General features: G+C 37.3%; 1 protein-coding gene across 9 annotated transcripts in view; it reads left to right on the forward strand.

Moving 5' to 3' along the window:
• The window catches only part of Tanc2 (tetratricopeptide repeat, ankyrin repeat and coiled-coil containing 2), a 282,558-nt gene that overhangs the window by 111,698 nt on the left and 147,944 nt on the right, over positions 1-22,916 (forward strand). For 5 of the 9 annotated variants that reach the window (XM_051158874.1, XM_051158875.1, XM_051158876.1 and 2 more), the window contains exon 5: positions 14,460-14,570. The exons of the other annotated variants lie outside the window; for them this stretch is intronic. In XM_051158874.1, the coding sequence (XP_051014831.1) occupies positions 14,460-14,570 (111 nt within the window). The remainder of the gene's footprint in view (positions 1-14,459; positions 14,571-22,916) is intronic. 9 annotated transcript variants of the gene reach the window in all.

Genomic DNA, 22,916 nt, shown 5'->3' on the forward strand with positions numbered 1-22,916 from the left:
CCAGAATTAATTAGTATTTTCTTTTCCCATTGAGATACCTACTGACTGTTACCAGTATTCATACACCAAGGTGCTTCTGTTTTCCCTGTGCTTTAAATGCTAATTGTATTTGTCATTCTGATAATATAATTAAATTATATATGCATTAATTAATAAAACATAGATACAAAAAGAAATAACATAAGAAATTGTTTCTAGAAAAATTACTTTGAAAGTTTCAGGAAAGGCCGGGTGTGGTGGCACATGCCTTTAATCCCAGCACTCAGGAGGCAGAAGCAGGCCGGATCGCTGTGAGTTTGAGGCCAGTCTGGTCTACAAAGTGAGTCCAGGACAGCCAAGGCTACACAGAGAAACCCTGTAAATACTGTAGCAGATTAGGGTAAAAGGTTTTATAAATCCATTTATACTTGATTATCTTATGTTTTTATTTTTTAAAGTTTTATTTTTATTTTTGTGTGTGAATATTTTGCCTGTATGTACATATGTACACCACAAGCCTTCCTGATTTCCAGAGAGACCAGAAGAGGGCAGTAAATCCATGGAATTACAAGTGATTGTGTGCCACCACGTGGGTGCTGGGAACCAGAACCAGGTTCTCTGAAAGAGCAACCAGTGCTCCTAACTGCTGAGCTGTCCCTTCAGCTCCATTTGTGTTTGTTTTAAAGATATTGACTATGCATATTTGTGCTAATTATGCAAGAAAGAATTGGAACTCATATTCCAGTTAAAAAAGGCCCAGACTTTGCATCAAAAGTGTAGTTAAAAAAAGTTATACTTGTATTTTCAAGTTAGATTGTGTATATATGTACTTAAATATTTCCATAGGCTCTTCAGTAGTTTTAACAATGAACTGGTCTCTATCTCTAAAGTAAGAGGGCCACTTTTAAATATTGTCTTTATGCTGTTCAGGATTCCTGATTATTTGGGTGGATCCTGAGAAAAAGCCACATTACTGTGGACTAGACATATAAGTGCAGTCTTGTCCATACATGACTTAGGTTTAAATTTAGTCATAAGTGGAGATTTCTATTTAGAAACACCATTTCTAGATGAACATGGTGGCGCACGCCTTTAATCCCAGCACTCAGAGAGGCAGAGGCAAGTGTATCACTGTGAGTTCAAATCCAGCCTGGTCTACAAAGTGAGTCCAGGACAACCAGGGCTACACAGAGAAACTCTGTCTTGAAAAACCAAAAGAAAAGAAAAGCACCATTTCTACTCACAGAATCTAAACGCTCTCTGTCAGTAAGGGGAGGACTCGTGCACATCTGGGTTAAAATGTATATTAAAGGAACTTTGTAGAAGTTGATCACCTAGACTCTAGTCAGACATCCATGGTGTGGGTTCCAGCATCTGCACTTCTATACTGTGTAACTGCTCACATTATTCACAGTTAACTTTTTTATTGTGTTCTATAACATGTCCATAAGAATAACTGTCTCAAGAATAGGTTTAAATGAATCATTTACCAAATGCTTAGCATTGTGTACCACATATAGAACCCTATGTATTAACCTTTGTTTAGACCATTACTATATGACCAAAGTTAAACAAAGAAACTTAAGTGATTTTTTTTTAAACAAAAAATTTGCCTTTGTAGCCCTGACTGGCTTCAAACTCTATCCTCCCGCCTCAGCCTCCTGAGTTCTGTGCATGTTCCACCATGCCTAGTTATAGCACTAATTTTATGGAAACTGATTTTTTTTGTTGTTCATCTTTAGCTTTTTTTGTCCCATACATTTGCATGACTTTCCCCATGCGTCCAGTGAGATGCCTTAGTGAAGGGCGTGAGACAGTGTCTGAAGTCAGATGTTGAGATCGGCATTTTAGCCTCCATTCTCTTTCCTGTGCTATGCAGCATGGTTTTTATCTGTACTCTCCTAGGTTTTCCCTCCACGTCTCAAAAGAATGCAACAGTGAACAGAGCAGTGCCTTTATTTAGTTCAAAATGCAGATTTGTGGAAACCTCAAGAGATAGATCTAAGGAAAGTTAGTACCTACACTTTGCTTGTCACCTCACTTACTGTCATACTACCCAGTATTCCATGCTTTTATGGAATGGAATGCTACCTCTAAACCAGCTTTCCATGGCACAGGGCTCATCTTGTCCCTCTGGCTACCTTCCTCCCCTGGTTTACTTTCTAGCAGAGAAAGCAATTCAACTACAGACTCACTTTTCTGAGGAACTAATCATCTGCTTGTTCTCTTTTCCATTCTCTGCCAAGATGATACCTTGGCTTCAGAGACTGAAAAGCAGCTTGCCTTTTAAAAGACTGGCAATTTCTGACTACTGTTCTAAGGTCAGAGAAATGTGATTCTTGACCCAGAGTTAGAATGTCTCAGTGTTCTTTGGTGTGGATTCCTATTGTAAGACTAATAACAACTGTACGTTCCAAAAACAAACCAGAAAGTTACTTGCATTCACACTTAATCCTTAGAAACATCTCCATATTCATTTCTTTCTTTCTCCCCACTAGCTTCCTCTCCAAGACATGTTTTCTCTGTTTAGCACTGGCTGTCCTGGACTCACTTTGTAGACCAAACTGGCCTCAAACTCACAGAGATCTGTCTGCCTCCGCCTCCCCTAGGGCTGGAATTATAGTAGCGTGTACTTTTAATCTATTAATTTTGTACACATAATAGTTGTACATATTTTTGAGAATATGCTATAATAGTTCACTGCTGGTATAGTGTGTAATGGTCAAACCAAGGTGATGGGACTGTCTGTAACCCACTCATCATCGCCTAGTGTTGTGAACATTCAAAATCCTACTACTTTGAAATACATAGTTGTTATCAGTTCTTGTCTGTCTGTCTGTCTCTCTCCTGGTTTTGTTGTTGTTGTTGTTGTTGTTGTTGTTGTTGTTGTTTTTGAGACAGGGCTTCTCTGTATAGCCTTAGCTGCCCTGGATTTACTTTGTAGACCAGGCTGGCCTCGAACTCACAGCTTGCCTCTGCCTCCTTGAGTGCTGGAATTAAAGGTATGCACCACCACACCTGGGTCAGTTATCCTTTTAACCTATCTTTGCATGTACTGTGTGTGTGTGTGTGTGTGTGTGTGTGTGTGTGTGTGTGTGTGTGTGTGTGAGAGAGAGAGAGAGAGAGAGAGAGATATGTATGTGTGTGCAGGTGCACTCCCTTATGCAAGCATGTTCCCCAGAGGTTGACACTGGAATTATATTCCTCAAGAGTCACTGACTGAACCTGGAGCTCATTATTATGTCTAGAATGGCTGGCCAGAGCCCCCAGACTTCACCTATCTTGGTTTGTAGGATTTTAGGTGAAGACCACCACACCATGCCCAGATTTTGTAGTATTGGTGCTGAGGGTCCAAACTCAGAACCTTATACTTACAACAAGCACTTTGGCCACTAAGACCTCTCCCTGGTCCCTTGTTTAACTTATTTTTAGCCAATTTTATTCTAGTACTGGAACAATGCTCATGCTTATTCAAATTGTAGCACTTTCTACCCTCACACTGAATAATTAAAGTCTTCAGATAATTTACTTAAAGCTTTGGAGAAAAAAACAACAGTTTAGAGACTCTGGGAGGCAGAGGCAGGCGATATCTGTGGGTTTGAGGCCAGCCAAGACTACTCAGAGAAATGCTGTCTCAAAAACAAAAACAAAAACAAAACCCCCAACAGTTTAGAGCAGCCAGTGAATGACATCTGCCTATCGTGCACATTGTTATTATTCGAGTCTGTTTCTCTCTCTCAAGTCTAGGGAAAACTATTTCTTGAAGGAATGTTGTATAATTTTACCTAGTTAGCATATTGTGAAGCCAAAGGGCAAACAGCAGTGTAGCCACATTTGGTATGATTCTGAATTCTGCCCTGAGGTTATCTGATAGCCCCACCTTTTAAGAACATAAACACACATGAAGTTTGATTGTTCGTATGCAGTAATACAACAGGTAGAGTTTATACTTCAGATTTATAATCTCAGGTTCTAATATATAACTTAGATATTTCTTTTTTTTTAATTTTTTATTATTAATTTATTCTTGTTACATCTCAATGGTTATCTCATCCCTTGTGTCCTCCCATTCTTCCCTCCCTCCTCTTTTCCCCTTATTCCGCCCCCATGACTGTTCCTGAGGGGGATTACCTCCCCCTGTATATGCTCATAGGGTATCAAGTCTTTTCTCGGTAACCTATAACTTAGATATTTCTAAATCACCGATAAAATGTTCAGCAATTAATTTGCTTTTAGCTTTCTTGTACTATTTTCCTCCAACATGCTGTACCATAGAAGACAATTTTTATCAGTACACTTGGTACAGTATATAGTCTCCTAAAAATAATTTTTATTCATTAAATACCAGTTTTCTGTTTAGGAGCAAAGATAGATCAACAGAAAGACCTGATCCAAAAACTGTGAGCAGATTGCTTTTTGCAATTAGACGTTGTAAGTCATCGTCACTAAGGCCAGGCACTCAGACCAGCACCCTAAAAGTTACTGTGTATCTTTCCATGTTCCTCCATTGCTTGTCAACACATCACCACCACCATTGTCACCCTCATTATACACTATAGAATGTCTAGTATTGAGCCCGTTGCTGACTTTACAAAGATTAAGTCACTTAAATCTTTGTGATGACCTTGAGAAGTAAATGGTGTTTGTGCCATTACTAAATAATGAATCCCACATCCATTTCCGTTTCTGTGGCCTTGGGTGATATTATATAGCTTTGGAGTCTTTTTCGTGGTCTGAATAATAAGTATCTTCTTTTTTTAGCCACATCCACCTCTTAATGTATTTACCCTTAAATTTAATTCTTATGATGGAGAGAGATGTTATGCCTCACATTTTAAGATGGGAAATGTAAAGTTGAAAAGTTTAATAATTTATTGAAGGTCACACAACAATAGGCTTTGTATCATAAGTCTCACCACAAAATAGTACTTGTCATCTTTAGGATCTGCATATTCCTTTTAAAAGTAATGTGTTTCAGGGCTAGGGGAATGGCTCAAGTGATAAAGAATGAACATGATTTCAGTCTTCAATACCTGCATAAAACGGAACACTGCAATGCATGCCTATAATCCCAGTGCTGGTAAATTGTAAACAGTAGGGTCCCTGGAGCTTGCTGTCAGCCAGCCTAGCCAAACAGATGAATTCCAGGTTCACGGAAAGAGCTTGTCTCAAACAATGAGGTGGGAAACGTAAGAGGAGGACACTCAACAACTTCTGGTTCACATGCACCCACATGTGCACATTCATGCACACAAATGAGTACCTACAGGCATGATCACGTGTGCACACGCACACACACACATGCACACATTTAGGCATGTATTTAGGGAAGTCACCAATTGTTTTTACATATAGACATTAATATTTTATATAAAACAGTAGGAAAGCCATATGCTATAAAACTTTAACAAGAGGTGGGCTTTCTTATGAGTTTTAGGTACACCTTTTTTTTCCTCTTGTATTCTGTATTGTCCTCTACAGAAATTTGCTTTTTGCTTTGTCATGTTATGTACACATAAAATTTTACATTTGATTTCATCTTGAAATGAGAATTCCTGTTTAATTTACTCAAAGTCCGATTAACTTCAATATTTAATCTCTGTTGAAATGTCTTAAAAGTCTTTGCAGTCATTTTTTAGCAACTTTTTTTTAAGTATCATTTTGTCTCCATATTTATTGCTTATATGTTCTGTCTGTAAAACATTGTGTCTATTATATCCCTTTGGGTAGCATAACAGTTTCATGAAAAAATAAATATGTAAGAATGTAATCTTGAGTTACCTTGAATACAGCTTGGATTCACCAGGCTTCTTCAGCTTTAGTTACTAAAGGTGAAGGATATAAGCAGATCTTTTATACCTCCAAAAATCTTTAAGTAAATAAAAGCTAGTTAATTTACTCAACAAGTATTATACTATTATGTGCTTGGCACAAGAATAGATGCCATTGAGGATACAGCAGTATATAAAACTAATAAGCTTGTCTCTCCTCAGACACATTCTTGAGTGAGGAACAGAAAATGGCAGTTGAAGCACAGTAAGAGGCTCTTCCCACTGTTATGACTTAACCAATATTGGACTTGCCTTCCCACAGGAAACGACTGCTTTTGGATATTGAACTGTCAATAGCATAGTTATATAATCGTTGAGTGAAAGGACTGGGCAGGAGTCAAGAACCAGGTGAACCTTGCCTTCTTGCTAAGTATATTCTATGGAGAATTTAAGGACAGTTCTGCTGAGCTGAGGAAGCAAAGGTCAGAGGAAAGCATTACAGAGAATGCATCAAGGGACTCTGGGCCTCTAAAGTAGCAATGGAGAGTACACTGCACACAGAAGAGGCATTAAAGCTGGGCATGGTGCACACACTCTGAACCCAGCACTTAGAAGGCTGAGGAGAGGGAACTACAAGCTCAAGGCCAGGCTGGACTGTATAGTCATAACTTGTCTCGGTAAAGAAAAAGAGAGAAGGGACTTCATGCTAAACATCTGTATCAAGGGAAAAATCTGTTGTTATAATCAGTCACCATGGCGATGAGATGATTGTGTGGTTTCAGTTCTTCCCTACCGAGGCCAAGACAAGGAGAAAATGATTGTACTATAACTGTGACAATAGGTCTTTGGACTAGAAATAAACTTTTATAAATACAAAAGGTAAGAGTATGCTTGACAGATATCCTTTCTCAGATAATCGGAATATACAGCATTTCATTGAGATAAAAAAAATTTGCTACTTCCGTATGAGTCTGACGTTAGCTCCTGTTTCTCCTGGACTTTGAAAGGACTACTTTAATTCACATACTTCTGTTTCCATCCCTAACTCTTCATCACTTTATTCTTCCTTCCATTCTCTGAAATTAAACACTTCTTTTCTTATCTGTCTCTTATTTTTCTCTCATTGTTATGGGAAGCACATTTTTCAGATTTTCTTTCTGTGTGAGGTTTGATGAGTGACCACAATAAAGCTTTTTCACACATTTTAAGACATTTCTAATCCTAGCACATTTTAGAAACTGAATTTGAGAACCCACTAGTCAATCTAATGCTTTCAAGAATAATCTCAATTTAACAGAGTAACTTTAGCTTTTCTGTGTTGAAACATGTAGAACACATTCAGTCTCTGCTTTCTCTGTCCTCACTTTAGACTTTTTACTATGCCATCAGTGGGAATAAAGGCTATGACAGGTCTGTAGAACTGCAAGATGACAAGCATTACTCCCAGAGTGGGCTGCTCTGATTAAACAAAAGGCTGCCTTGCTCAAATGTTGGCTGTGTGAGAAGTTCCTTGACTTGCTAATTTTTTGTCTCTCATTCCTCATACTTCCTAATTTTCTTATATAATCAATATCCCAGTTATGACTCTAATATGTTATTCTTACTCTCTAAGAATATCTCATCAATTGTAGCCTTCATATTAGGTACTAATTTTTGTTGCTATTGTTTCTGCCATCATGGATCAAACTACAGCTTCGTATATGCTAGATAGTCACTCTACCAAGTGCTATATACCCAGATTTCTAGTCAATTTTAGGGGACTAGGGCACCAATTTAAATTCAGTTGGTATAAATACTTTTGTTTACAACTGTCTCAGTCGAAGTTTTATTGCTGTGAAGAGACACCATGGCCAAGGAAACTCTTATAAAGAAAAACATTTAATTGGGTCTGGCGGCATAGTCTGTTATTGTCACGGTGGGAAGCATGGCAGCGTGCAGGCAAACATGTGCTGGAGAAGGAGTGAGAGGTCTACACCTGGATCAGCAAAGAGCAGGAAGAGAGAGTGAGCCACTGATCCTGGCTTGAGCTTCTGAAACCTCAAAGCCTACCCTCAAAGACATCCATCAAGGCCACGCCTATTCCAACAAAGCCATCTACCCTAATACTTTTAAATAGGGCCACATGATTTGAACCTATGGAGATTATTTTCATTCAAACTACCACAATAACCCAACACATAATGGGCATAAAGTAGATAATCAAGTTGAGTTTCCATCTTGATGGACAGTTTGATACAATAAACTATTTCTCAATTTTATTAATTTGACCTAGAATCTTAACAAGTTTTCCTATGCTGCATATAACTATACTTGTTTATAATTTTTTTTTGGAATCCTATGCTTTTATTCAAGTAAATTTTAACAGATAGATTTGTTTTTATATATGTATTTGTCTGCATGTATACCTGTATACTACATGCATACCTGGTGCCCACGGAGGCCAGAAGAGGGTATCTGATCCCTAGAATTTGAGTTATAGATGACTATGAGCTACCATTAGTGCTTAAAACTTAACTTAGGTCCTCAACAGGAGCAGCAGTTCTTTTTAACTATTGAGCCATCTCTCCAGACCAGATTTATTTTATTTTTAAAAATATAAGTGGCTAGAGAGATGACTCAGTCAATAAAAGCATTTGCTGCTCTTTGGAGAACCTTAGTTTATTCTTAGTACCCATGTTGGGCTGCTCATAGGTGCCTGTGACTCAGCTGGCCTCCAGGGGATACACACACACGTGCGCGCGCGCGCGCGCACACACACACACACACACACCCACCCACACACACACACACACACACCATACGCTTGCACGGATGTATATCTATAAATAAAAATTTAATGTAAGAAAAGAATTTTCTGTAATGAAACTGGAAAATCAGTGTTATTGTAACCAGAAGATCGCACAGAACATTCTAGATAGATTCATAAAGTATCAAGTTTCTGTAAAGCTAAACTGTTCCTCTTGATTAGAAACGGAGATTAGTTGGTATTAGTGATACATTAAAATGTTCTCCTTGACACAGAAAGGGTGATACGTAATTTTAAAAAAGAATTACTTTACAACTACTTCACTAGTTATTAGTTATAAGAGGCCAGATGCCATAACAGCCTTAAAAATATTTATGATTTCATGCAACAAATGTCTATTTCTGGTTCATTTAGCAAGGTTGGGCATCCGGTGAAAAGTGCAAACTAGTTAGCCTTCTAGCTGTACCATCTCATCACGAGATTTTCTTCATTATTTTTATGTATAAGGAAGAGGCAGACTGTAGACTTATGCAGAGGCTTTCTCACTGTTGTCTGTTGTCTGGAGTAGTGATGCAGTCCTTTCTAAATTATGCAAGAAATGAAAATCATAGTGCCCCATGCTTAGGATTGAACGGAGACTGGATGTTGGTGAGCTTCAGTGATACCTGCCATGCTACATACTTCCATGGTACTCACTTCCATTTTTTGGATTAGTTTAAAAAGTATTCCATAACTCAAAAGGTCCCATAATATTGAAGAGCAAATTTATGAAGAAATACTATTTGAAATAAGAATACCTGTAGATTCTATTTTCTACCACTTAATTATTGTGCTCTTTCATAAGAAGTCTTAGGGATTCTGATTTCCCATTTTCAAAACAGGGGTAAGTGTGTTCTTCATGAACAAGATTTATGATCATCAAGTGAATGTAGGTAAATGTATAAGGCAACTTTTTAAGTCTTAGTTATCATATATTTGCTGTTGCCTAGCTTTTTTTTAAAGAAGCAGTTATTTTTAAAGCTGTATATCTGCAACTATAATTAGATTTTAAGGAAGTTTCATATCACTAAGAGAGATGCTGTGTGTAAGCCCTAGACAGAATGAATTCCTCCCTGCTGACGTGGGATTGTGTGTGGCTTGTTTCTAGGGTTCAAGCTTCTTGCTTATTAGGGAAGTATTCTACCACTGACCTACACACTTCTCCTGGTCTTCCTAAAACAAAGGTTACAGTAGAAGAAGCTTTTCTACCACCAGAGTATTCTTTTATTTTCATATTTAAAACAGGGTTGTCTTGGGCTGGAGAAATGACTCAGAGGTTAAGAGCACTGGCTGCTCTTCCAGAGATTCTGAGTTCACTTCCCAGCAACCACATGGTGGCTCACAACCATCTACAATGACATCTGGTGCTCTCTTCTGGCCTGCAGCCATTATATGCAGCCAGAACACTGTTACATAATAAAAATAAATTAAAAAAAAAAAAACAGGGTCATCTTATAAAGCCCAGGCTAACCCTCAGATATACTATGTAGCCAAAGTTAGCTTGAAGCTCTTGATCTTCCTGCTTCTATCTTCTAGTTGCTGGGACTATAGGTGTTCACCACCACACCTGATTGAAATGCACTTAAAGTTTTTGTTTTCTTACATTTCATATCCTTTGGAGTACCAAATAATCTTAAAATATAATTTTTAAAATATATATTACTTCTATTTTAAAAGTATCATCAATACGTGTAATGGTGGAAAACAATAGTTTTTTAACTTTAGGATCCAGAGCTGTAGCCCAGAGGTAACAGTGCTGTGGTTTGATCCACAGTACGAAACATTTTTACAAAGGAACAGAAAACTATTTTTATTTTGCACACTGTGGTATCAATATCTATTTCCTATTGACTGTCATTTTATCCACATGTAGTTCTGTTTTTCTAGGTCAGTTGTTATTGTCTCATCCTCTTCCTTAATTTTCTGAAATGTTTTAAAGGTATGTTCTTGTTTTTGTTTGTTTGTTTGGTTGGTTTGTATTTTTTTAACACAGGGTTTCTTTGTGTAGCCTTGGCTGTCCTGGACTCTCTTTGTAGTCCAGGCTGGCCTTGACTCATAAAGATCCGCCTGCCTCTGCTTCCCAAGTGCTGGGATTAAAGGCATGTGCCACCATGCCTGGCTGTATTGTTCTTATTTTATATTCATCCAATTAGTATAATCTTGACAACTCATCTAGGATAGATGTTGTAAACTCAGAATAGCTGGTGGGCAACCTGTGCACAGGGATTTTAGCACTAGGAAAAGCAGAGGGTAGAAATCATAAGCCAGAGTTTTTTGGTTTCAGATTCTTCACTGTTTATCTTATCACTGTTCTGTCTCTGTGTTATTCTTCATCTGTATCTTGACATCTTGCCTACTTTCCATAACTGTGCCCTTCATTGTTCATGTCTCAGTATATTATAGGTGAACTGTCATCATATCTAAGCGCCATGCTAAGTATTTTTCACGATTAGAATTTGTTGAGACTCATCAATCCTATGAATGAGAAGACTGGGGCTTCATAAATAACCAGTTTCTTACTAGTAAGTTCTAGAAATAAGATCTAGATCTTTTAAATGATTAAATCCATAAGCATTTTCTTCAATCTATACCCCCAAACTTAGTTTTTGTTTGTTTGCTTGTTTTTAATGTCATAAGAGTCAAGTCCCCAGTATTGGTTCAAATTACTTCTCAGAGCAAGTTTCCCATCATTACTTACATCACAACAAAATAACCAGAGGTTAAGAGCACTGACTGCTCTTCCAGAGGTCCTGAGTTCAATTCCCAGAAACCACATGGTGGCTCATAACCATCTGTAACAAGATCTGGTGCCCTCTTCTGGTGTGCAGGCAGAACACTGTACATAATAAATAAATCTTAAAAAAAAAAAAAAAAAACCCAACTTGAGTTCTTGTTTATTTTTACCCATCCAATCCAAATCATTGTTTTTATTAGTTTATTTTGGCATTGACTTTGATGAGGTAAACACCTTTGGTGTACAGTCCTCTTACTCATTAGAATCATGTTGGTGGCTTTTTTTTCCCCAAAGAAATCAATGTAAATGCAGGACTTTTAAGAAAAATGTCATGCTCTGTCTTTGACTTGTTCTTTTATGTTCTTTACTTGTTGGTGTTATGATTGTTAGGAATCCTGTTCTTTCTGTGGTTTACTATGTTTCAGTCATGTATAGATAACACTTCTGTAATGAAACTGGAAAATCAGTGTTATTGTAACTAGAAGATAGCACAGAACATTCTAGATAGATTCATAAAGTTTGGATCTGATTATCATTATTATCTTATAAAATAATTTAGCCAGATATAGCAGCACAACCTGCCATCCCAGAGCTCTCATGACAGAGGCAGGAGGATCACTGCAGGTCTGAGGTCAGCATAATCTACGTGGCAAGTTCTAGGCCAGTGGGGGCAGCAGAATAAGACCCTGACTCAAGCAATGATTTAACTCCACTGTTAGACAAATGAGGTAGTGATGATGGTAGATAGCAGAATTAAGTAAATATCTACTGAATAAAGGTGCAAAGAAAAACATGAAATGTCCATTGTGAGCTTTAAAGACAACCTCAATTTTAATTCCCCGAAAAGGAAAACAAGTCGGAATGGCATTGAGCTCCACAGTTCTGATAAATCTGCTTGCTGGAAAAATATATATCTTAGAAATAGGTTTTTTTTTTCCTCTTCAGTTATCAGTGCAAATTCTATTCATACCAGTGTCCACATTGCCCTTGGCTTTTTTCTGTATTCTCTAGGACCCTGGCCTCTCCCCTCACCTCCATCTCATAATTCTCCGGTCTGTTCATTCCCCGTCAGATTCTCCTGCTGTCCTCAGTTTCTTTCTTATATCTCTACTCTAAGGTGCTGGCTCCTGTTCATTATTCTAAAACTATATCATAAAAATATTCTTAAATTTTTATACATATAAAGCTCTTGATCAGGGACTAGTGCTGACTTTGTCAGAACTCCGTGGGTATGATGATTATTCTAAAGCTAGGACTGTGATTTAATAAAAGCCTGGAGGAGGACTGACTAAAGAGTTTGAAGAATAAAATTATTGGGGCTGAAGAAATGGCTCAGCAGTTAAAGAGTTTATTCTGTAGTTACGAAAAGCAGACATGCCTTTAATCCTAATCCCACAGACCTAATGTCCTTTCCTGGCCTCTTCCACATGCGCATAACACAGTCTACATATGAACACATTAGTTTCTTCTTTATAAAACAATGCTAAATCAAATATATGTTATTTTGTATTTTTTAATCAGTTGGAGAAAATATAATGCAATTTGGGCATTTATTAGTCACACATATAAAACTCTCTCAAAATCTTCATTTCTGATGGTGATTTTTACAAAACAGACTTGCAGATTACATTCTTAGCACAGGGGAGGTTTTTGCTATTCCAAAGCTAACTTTTGGGTAGGAACCATTCTATTAGATCTGTGAGTGTCTGGCTTGTGTTCCTGTGGAGGCAATGACAGGCCTTGTGTTGTATTTTTAGCATGTACTTTTTGTGTATATACATACACTAATATTTAAATTGTGACTTTGTTGTCTATAACTTTTGATGTTTAAAAATATTTAATTCTTTCATAACTGATAGTTTCAATTCTCCAAAAATAGTAAAGGAGAATCTAGCCATTAAAATGACTGGGGCTTTTTTTCAGTAACTTTTTATAGAATCTTTTAGGGGATCAATAATGGATGAGGGTTTTGAAGAACATGAACACAAACTTTTGAAAAGCAGTATGTGATCCTTCACAGTCGTACATTTTAGACCCTTGTACCTATGGGGCTAATGCACTCAAATTGATTCCACTTCCAACTGATAGTTTGTAGCACTACTGCTGTGCTAAGCACTTTTGCCTTATCAGAGTTTAATATAATTCAGTGTGAAAAATGTCAAAGTAACCCATCTAATGTTAACTTTCAAGATATTTACCTCATTTTTTTAAAAAGGTGCTTAACTGAATAGTTGACTATAAGTTAATAATGCAGCTTAACCCACATGCACCCCCCAAAAGTCACTAAATAACATTTCTATCCCCAAATGGGCAGATGATGCACACCTATAATCTAAGCACTTGGGACCCTGACTTCAGGGCTAGTATAGGATATATACAGTAAAGCCCTATCACAACTATTTTGAATATTAATGTTCTGAAAGTACAACTTTTAAGCTTATGAGTATACTAATATAAATATTGAATGATTTTTATGGTATGGAATGTTACTATTCTGTGGGTTTCATGATTAAATTTGTAACTAAGACATACTTTTTTAGCAGTCAGTGTCAAGTTGGCATGGCCTACTTTGATTTTAGTATCCTAGCATCGTTGACTTCTTACATTAATGCTGAACAGCAAAATGGCTGGTTTCCTTATTGAACTACATTAATATTTAATCACACTTTCAGTGTTTATCATGAGTAATTTTTATTGGGTAAAGAAACCATTTTTATTATAGTGTAATTAAACTTTAAAACTTCTTTCAGTACTTTCTTAAGTTGATACTTGTATTTGAAGGCACAGAAAGTCAAGAAGAGAAAGTCCTTTCTTAATAAAGAAAGGAATAACCAGAGGCAGTGGACAATTACAATGTATGCTCAGACTTTTGGATATTAGACTTTAGCTTTTCCCATTTTCAGTGACTTTTAAACAAGACCCATCTCCTGTATAAGGAATGCGGTTGATTTTTTTTCTAGCACAAAAAAATAGGGTAACCTGATCTGAGTCTGACAGAGTGTGTCGTTCATTTAAGTGCTTCCATCTGTTGCCTGCCGTTCCCCTTACTCATGACCCCTCTGTGTTTCTCTCTTTCCCTTTCCCCTTCCTTTCCCCTCTGTTTCTCTTTCCTTTTTCTCACCCCTCTTCTTTTCTGCTTTCCTCTCTCTTTCCTCCCTCCCTCCCCCCCTCTTTCTCCTTTTGTCCTTAGCCCCTCTAAGGAAGGCAAAGTTTGTTGAGAGCCCACGAATTCCAGAGTCCGAGCTTGGCTCCCCAACCCTCACTTCAGCTCAGAAACTGGACGTGGATGCATACTGCCCTGGTAAGCATGCATGCAGTGTCTGCTTTGAGAAGGGGAGGATTGCATCAGGCCCACCCAGCAGAGCAGCGCCTTGCATGTATACTATTCCTAAAAACATGCTAAGTCTTAACATCTCACTGACTATGCTCTTCAAGGAGCACAGGTTTTTACTGACACCTTGTTTTATTTAGTTAGTTAGTTATTGATGAGAATGAGTATTAAAAACGGCTTTAAAGATGAATTTCAAAATAATTTTGTCAGATGAAAGTTTTAGGATTATTTTCGTGACTTGAAATAATTGAAGACATGTTATTGTGGCCATGTGCAGACAGGAAAATTAAAGATACATGTAAGGTTTTTAGAATACCAGGATGAATCAAAACACAATTCAGGACCTTTTGAGCGTGACTTGTGCTTAATTGCTGTTGGATTTCTGGGTAGTTGCAGAAAGTACTTTGCATATTAGAAACATCACACTTGAATTAGATACCTGATCTTGACTCCTAGTGGACACTCACTTCTACAGATAACTTCTTGTGAATGGCCTCCACTACATCCGTCCTGTGTGGGAGCCAAACTGCAGCAGACTCATTATCAGTGTTAGATTCCTTCAGACTTGAGTGAGTTGCCTGGAAACACCCTTTACACTCTTCCTTAGAGTGAGTCTGTAGAATTGTGTCAGAAACGTTCATAGCTCTGGCTGAAAATACAGACCAGAATAGTAGTAAAGAACCTTGAGATACTTGGTTTAAGGGCTTATTGTTTATTCTTGACCATTAAAACTGATGTTAAACCACTGGAAAAACAACGACACATTTTCTTCATGTGGAGTGAGCTGGACAGAGTGATTCCTACTTCCAAATAGGTATCATTTTCTGATCTGAAATGCTAGGACTATATATCACTGCGAGCAGATAGAACAAGTTTATGTAACACAAAACAGTAGATGAAAACTTGAACCACACCCAGATAAGTAAAATGTATTTGACTTTATGAATCCATTTTGTAAGACCTTGGGAATTTATCCTCAGGCTTTTCTTTCTTAAGTCAGTAAAAGTTTTATACTAGAAACCAGCTTCTCTGTTTCCCAAAGCAACAAAAGCTCTTCTGATGGCACTGTGTAAGTTCTTTGTCCTGTGTTGAGGTGCACTTCATAGCAAAAGGAATATTGTACTTTGCATTTATTTGTGAACTTCAGTGTTATAAAATAAATGCTGAATTCTTTACTTTTTTCCTAAGCACTTCCTTTTACGACTCAGTACTCCATTTCTTTTCTTCCCCTCTCCTCTTTTTCTCATCTCTTTTTACACACACACACACACACACACACACACACACACACACACACACACACACCTTCCCTTTCTCTTTTTGCTCTACTCCCTTGAGTCAGGGTTCTAACACAGGGACTTATACAAGCTAGGCAAACCCTCCACCACTAAACTATGCCTCTAGCCCCGTCAGATGCTTTTCTTTTTCTAGATTCACAAGTCAGAGTGACTGTCAGGGGAGCGTAATCTTAGCACCATATGAATTATATCATGGATCTAATGTAGCTGTTCTGGCCATGAAGCAATGTAGCTGTGACTTGGGAATGTCTGTGCTAAATCACTCTGGGCAGTCTTAGCAATGTGATTATTTATGCATATTTTCCACAAGCATGAATTCTTTGTTGGTAGAACCAAACTTCAGTTAAGATTTTTAGAACACCAGGAAGAATCAAAATATGATGCCAGATGCTTATTACCATGCTTTGTAGGCTTTCCTTTTAAAACCTGAACCAGATTTATAACATAGAAGCTTTGTACTGATTTGTTCTTTTATAATAATGTTCTTTTATAATAATGTTTTTAGATCCTCTAAAAAAAAAATCACTCTACTGAGATAAGAGTGTAACCTGAGACTTGAAGATAGAGTTATCTCTAGGTAGTATCAAGAATTAGCAATAAGCAAAATGAATTAAGGAGTACATATTAAACACACTTGAGATTTACAGAAGGCTGCACTGGAGTGCAGTGCTTTGCCATGCTGACTCCATTGGTTCAGAAACAGCCTCAGATCTGGGATCTCTCTGCCCTTCTGCCCATCTACCTTTCCCTGCCTTTCTCCCCTGCAGCAGCATAGGCACAGGCTTCCTCTGAAGTTGCATTGTCTGTCTAAAGATAGATTCTCTTACAAAAGGAACTCAGTTGTCTGTAGTCCTCTCCCAGGGAACTTCACCAACCAGGAAGAGTGACTGATATAGGAAAGGGGAATAAAGGCTGACACTATGCCTAGACATGTCACAGGATTCCATTTATTTGTATTAAAGTCATTTTATCGTTACATTTTTATTTACTCTTCCTAAATTGCCACATCATCTCTCCTCTCTCTCCTCTCTCTGTGAAAAGGGTATATAAGCATATTGATGTCACTGGGCATTTTTGGTACTTGTTTTTCTGCCTAGCATTCATGTAATACATTGCCTGCCTTTTCTTCTATTAGCCTGTCTACTGTCGCCTATTTGATAGACTCAGTTATCAGAACATTAGAAGACAGAGAAGGTGATTGTTTTCTACTTCTACAAAACAAGTAACAAATCCATGGGTTTTCTAATTTTCAATGTAATATATGCTAACAGAACAAGAAATTTATGTTATTCTATATTCATATATAATAATACAATTAAGGCTCATGGTTTTATCTACCTGTTTAACTCATTGCCTGCAAATTTAGGGAACTGTGTCTCATAGAAACAACAGAACTAAAGCTTAGAGCAGTTGTTCTCAAATCCTAACAGATTTCAAAATTACCAGATCCTGTCCAAATACAGATTACTTGGGCCCACCCCTAGGATTTCTGATTCAGTAGGTCTGAGGTAGATTAAAATTTTGCATTTCTTAACAAATTTCCAGGTGATGGCAAAGCTGTTGGTAGAGGTGTCATACTTTAAGAGCCAGTTGGTGTAAAGTCCAGTGTAGACTATTTACAAATGGTAGAGTAAGCAATACTAAAAGTCTATGGCGTATATTATATTACCCTTGACCTCTTGGGAATAATTGACAGTGTTTTTATACATTTTGAGCCAGAAAATAGATCTTTTGTGTCTAAAATAAAGACATTACATGTTTTTCTTGGTTTGCCCATCTGTACCGGGCCTCTGTATATTTGTGTATTTTCTGAGTAGTCCTACATTGGAAAGCAAGTTCTGACACTAAGTCATCAATATATAATCTACAGTCTAAGGAAAGCTACTTTATGGTGTAGCTGGTGATCCATAATATTTGTCTAGTAAATTGAGTGCTTAAATCTAGATAACCCTAGAGTCTTGAATGTCTAAATTATTATAATTCCTCAAAATAAATTTGTTATATACACCTAATATTGGAATATGTAACTAAATGGTATACTTTGGCTCTACCTTTGCTGCCATGGGGATAATTTGTAGTGTCGCCATAACTAAACCACCAGAGTAAAGGATACTTGGATCACTGTGTTAGGTAATTGCTTGATAGTGAGCAACGTAAGACCGAGAGTGTGAGTGACTTGTCTAGTGTCTATAAGCAGGATGTATTACTTAGTTCTTGAAGTAGACACCATATAGCCCAGAAACACATTGCCCTCTAACCCAGTTATCATATACATCCTATAAACATGCTTTATTATTCATACATTAAGAAGTAGATTTTTTTTTAAAGCCAGGGTTTCTCTCTGTAGCCCTGGCTGTCCTGGAAATCACTCTGTAAACGAGGCTGGCCTTGGACACAGAGATCAGTCTGCCTCTGCCTCCCAAGTAATGAGATAAAAGGCATGCACCACCACACCGACCTGAAATTTTTATTTTAACATGTGATAAGAAAAGAACATCTGAAAAGAAGTAACCAACTGATGTCAGTCATTTCAGTAGCACAATTCTCCAAGTAAGAAGGTGGACGTTATCGCTTGTTTATTTACAGTACGACCTGTTATATGTGTGGTTTTAAAGCAAGTCCCTTAACCTTTCTAAACCTCAGTTTCTTTATCTATAAAAAAAAAAAAATGGAGATAATAGTCATAAATCAGATCAGTATGTACTAAGCATTTACCAGAATGGTTGGCTCACACAGAAATGTTAATTAATATAGTGAAAACCCTGAAAATGTGGTATACAACTTTTAAGTATTTTCTAAATAATCACAAATGTTTAAAGTTTAGGGAGACAAACAGGTTGTAATCATTTTTAGTTAAACAAATGTCAGTGTATTTCAATTCTAATTTTTCCCTCACTTGTCATATGCTATAGTACATGCTGAATAATATATCTGTGTCTCAGTTTCTTGTCATAGTAACATAATCTATAATGGCCTTTTGTAATTTAAAATCACATAATCATAAATATAGGAGTATATATTTATAGGAAAATGACCAGGAGAAAGCACTGAACTATATAATAGTGCTAGCCCAAGAGAAAGATGCAGATTATTGGGAGGTCAAAGTATGACTGGTGAGATGGTGCTAAAGTTAGCAGTCCTTAAATCTGGCTGGAGATATGTTTGTCACACATAATCTAACTCGTACGGTTTGCAGGTGTTGGTCAAATGGCTTTTGTGTGGGCTGTGGGTTGGCTGGATAGTTGTAGGGTTCATTCAGGTTGGACTGACATCTAGAGACCAAAGTTAAAAAGCCATCAACCAGCTGGGCGTGGTGTGGCACACCTTTAATCCTAGCAGAGGCAGAGGTAGGCGGATTGCTGTGAGTTTGAGGCCAGCAAAGCGAGTCTGGGACAGCCAAGGCTACACAGAGAAGCCCTGTCTCGGAAAACCAAACCAAACAAACAAACAAACAGAGTATCAACCAAAGAAACCATTCATTTCTTGGTGAATTACAAGAACACAAGAAGAGTCCAGCCATACAGCCATAAATTCATAATAATCCCATTATCTAAGTAAAGTCATGTGCCTGAGCCCAAGAAACTCTTGTAGAAATAAAAGTTTAAATTTAGAGTATCTCCTTTAATGGATCCTCAGTTCTGACAGTTGTCAGTATTTTCTCTCTTACTCCATTCATTGCTCTGCCTCATCTTTAATTATGGCCATGGGAACTGAATGCGGGATGATGCCTTAATACCAGCTGCTCTGTGAGCAAGGAGGCATAAGAGGCCATGGCTTTCATTCTTGATCCTTGATGAGCAGTGATTCGTGTAATCAGAAGCTATTTTTGTAAGAACAGGGAAAAGCTCTGTACCTTTTCAGCACTTGCTGGGAGTTACTTACTTTCTAGTATTTTGAAAAGGAGAGCTTCAGGTAATCATTTAAGAGCTAAGAAATGGAAATATAATCTATTTTGCTTTGGTAGTTGGGGCAAGATAATCACTTTTTTGTACCTCTGTTAGCGAGATCACGTAGATTCATTTAATATTAGCACAAAGAGCTGCCATATTTAAGTAGATGAGAAATTAGTAGTTTATGATAAAAGGATTGTGTAAATAACCTAGCATTGAAAGTGCTAAGGGACGGCTGAGAATTAAAAAAGAAAGAAACGAGGAACATAATGGCCCGGTATTTGTATGCAGCTACCATGTTAGAAATACAGATTAGAGACTTCATTCATTGGATATTAGGTATTTGCTTCTTGGGACAATAATCATTTTTCTCCCGGGGTACTGGCCACTTGAAGCAGAAGGTACTTTTCTGCAGGTGTGGTAAACCTGCAGAGTAGAGAATTGATATTTTCAAAAATAAAAATTCATAAAATATCTTCTGAAATATTCACTAGCTTTTTTAAAGCAGCATATTGTATTGCCTGTGTTATATTTATCACAGAATTTAATATGCTGTGATTTCTTTGGTTAAAGGAACTCATTAAGTATATATCTAATGCCTAACCTATTGCTGGACACCAGAACTTATCTGTAAAAAATGGTGTTTTAAAATTATGAAGTATTTTCCTATATTGTCTATCATCAGATAACTCCAGTGAGTTCTGTTAAAGAGAAAATCAATAATTATGGGAACAGGTGTAGCACTGCATGCCTCTGAGCCAGCACTTGGAAGGCTGAAGCAGGAGATTGATTAGGCTTGAGGCCAGCCTGGGCTACATAAAAAGACCCTATTTCAAACAACCAAATACTTGGTAATCACATAGTTATTTTTTAATCATATATTTTAACATAGTAATGCAGTTGTTAAAAACACAGGCTCTTGAACCTGGCAACCTGTATTTAAAATATTAACTGTTGTTAAAATGATTCTGAGGCCTGAGCAACAAAAAAATGTTATCTTTGCAGATTTTTCTACCTGGGAAGTAGGATATTATGAATTTAAATGATTTAATATATTTTACGCATATAGGAAGTTATCAAGTAATAGTGGCTTAATAAACATTAGAGTTAACGCTATTAATACAGCCAGGAAAATGGTATTGTTTAGAAATAAACAGTGCTTTTTAAAGCATGAAATATTCTGCATTTAATCAGTTTTTATTACAAAGTTTGGCATTTGTGTTAAATTGGAAAATCAAACAGAATTTTAATCTGAAAATTATTCTGTCTGCTCCTTTTCCTTAAATCTACTGTTAATATCAAACTATTAATTACAGATATAGCTTCTTCAAGTTCCTTTCCCACTTTCTTCTTTCTTCCACTCTCCTAAGATAACTTTGTTCATTTTTTTTCTCCATGCTTTTTGTACTTTTGATTTGTAAAAAGGCCTCTCTCTCTCCTGTTGCTACTGTAATCACCAGAAAAGTATGAGAAGAAGGCTTAGTAATGCTGCAAGAGTATTGAATATGTTTGATACCCAATGGGAAAATCTTATCTAAAAATATTATTTTTAATTTTTGAGAGTGGAATGGTCACCTTTTATATCAAGATTCTCTGAAGGCAGGAGAGAGAGTAAGATCCAGAATGCAACTGGAAAAGTTTCATTTCTTGTAACGGTCTGATTTAAATGTGTCTCTCAAAAACTCATCCAAACTCAGGTCCTCACAGCAAAGGAGTGATTCATTTCCCAGCACACTGATGGTCTATTTTAATCATAATACATTTTGTGCATAATTTTCTTAATACACGTCCTTTAAATGGAAGATTTAGACTTTTAAGGTATTAAATTTATCAATGTTTAATATCCTTTATTTGAACAACTTAGGTAGATAACAGATTTGCAACATATAATACTTCCTTTTTCATAGGTTTCACTTCTTCAAAAGAAAAAAATAAAAACACTATTTTACCCTGAAAATCAGTATCCTTTGTCCTTCATCCATTGTTTATGAGGTTTTTTTAAAATTAAGATGCAACATAAATACAGAAAAGTGTCTGAATTATTTCTTTGTTCTGAAATCGTATGCCATGCATACACCACTATACAGGTGCCTCCAGACTTTATGCATTTTGTAAAATTGTATTCAGACATTTCCTCATGCTTCCTCCATGTCCTTACCCACCTATAGCATCTTTTATTTGTTTCACTGCCTTTTCAGCTTTATATAAATTAAATTTTAGTATGTATTCTTTGTTTGTTTTGTTTTGTTTTGAGACAGGGTTTCTCAGTGTCACCCTGGCTGTCCTATACTCACTTTGTAGAACAGACTGGCCTCAAACTTACAGTGATCCACCTGTCTCTGCCTCCTGAGTGCTGGGGTTAAAGGTGTGCACAACCACGTCCTGCATACTATGTAAGATATTTTTATTGCTGTCTTATTTCATTGTCCATTATGGATGATTGATTTCAGGTTTTGTCTATATGAACAATTTTGTGACTGTCTTTTTACATGTAATATTAGAAAATCTTGCTAATAAGATGTTAAATTATAGTTGTTGAAGAATGTTACAAATTTTAAATTATATTTATTTATTTAATGGGAGGAGGTATGTGTGGCCGGCATATGGAAGCCATTTTTCAATTTTTAAAATTCACTTTACATCCTGGTCATAACCCCATCCTTCCTCTTCTCACAGTCCCACCCTTTTTCCCTCTCCCACCTCTCTCCTCCCTTATCCCTCGGAAAAGAGGAGCCCCCCCCCCTTCCCATCCACTCCAGCTCATAGTCACATCACAACTGTGCATGTCCTCTTCCCCTGTGGCCTGGCAAGGCAGTCCTGCCAGGGGAGTGACCAGAAAGCCAACATCAGCATCCACGTCAGAGACAGCCACCTGCTTCCCTTACCAGAGGATGTAGCTCATTGACTATATCCGTGTAGGGGGCCTAGGTCCAGTCCATACATGGTTGTTGGTTGGTGCATCGGTCTCAGCAAGCCCTTCTGAACCCTGCCCAGTTGGTTCTGTTGGTCTTCTTGTGGAGCTTCTGTCCCCTCCAGGTCATTTTCTTCCCCCCACTTTTCTAGAAAACTCCCTATGCATGCCTCAGTGTTAGGCTGTGAGTCTCAGCATCTGTTTCGAACCACTGTTG

Source organism: Acomys russatus, chromosome 16, assembly GCF_903995435.1.
Source record: "Acomys russatus chromosome 16, mAcoRus1.1, whole genome shotgun sequence".
Classification (NCBI taxonomy): Eukaryota; Metazoa; Chordata; class Mammalia; order Rodentia; family Muridae; genus Acomys; species Acomys russatus.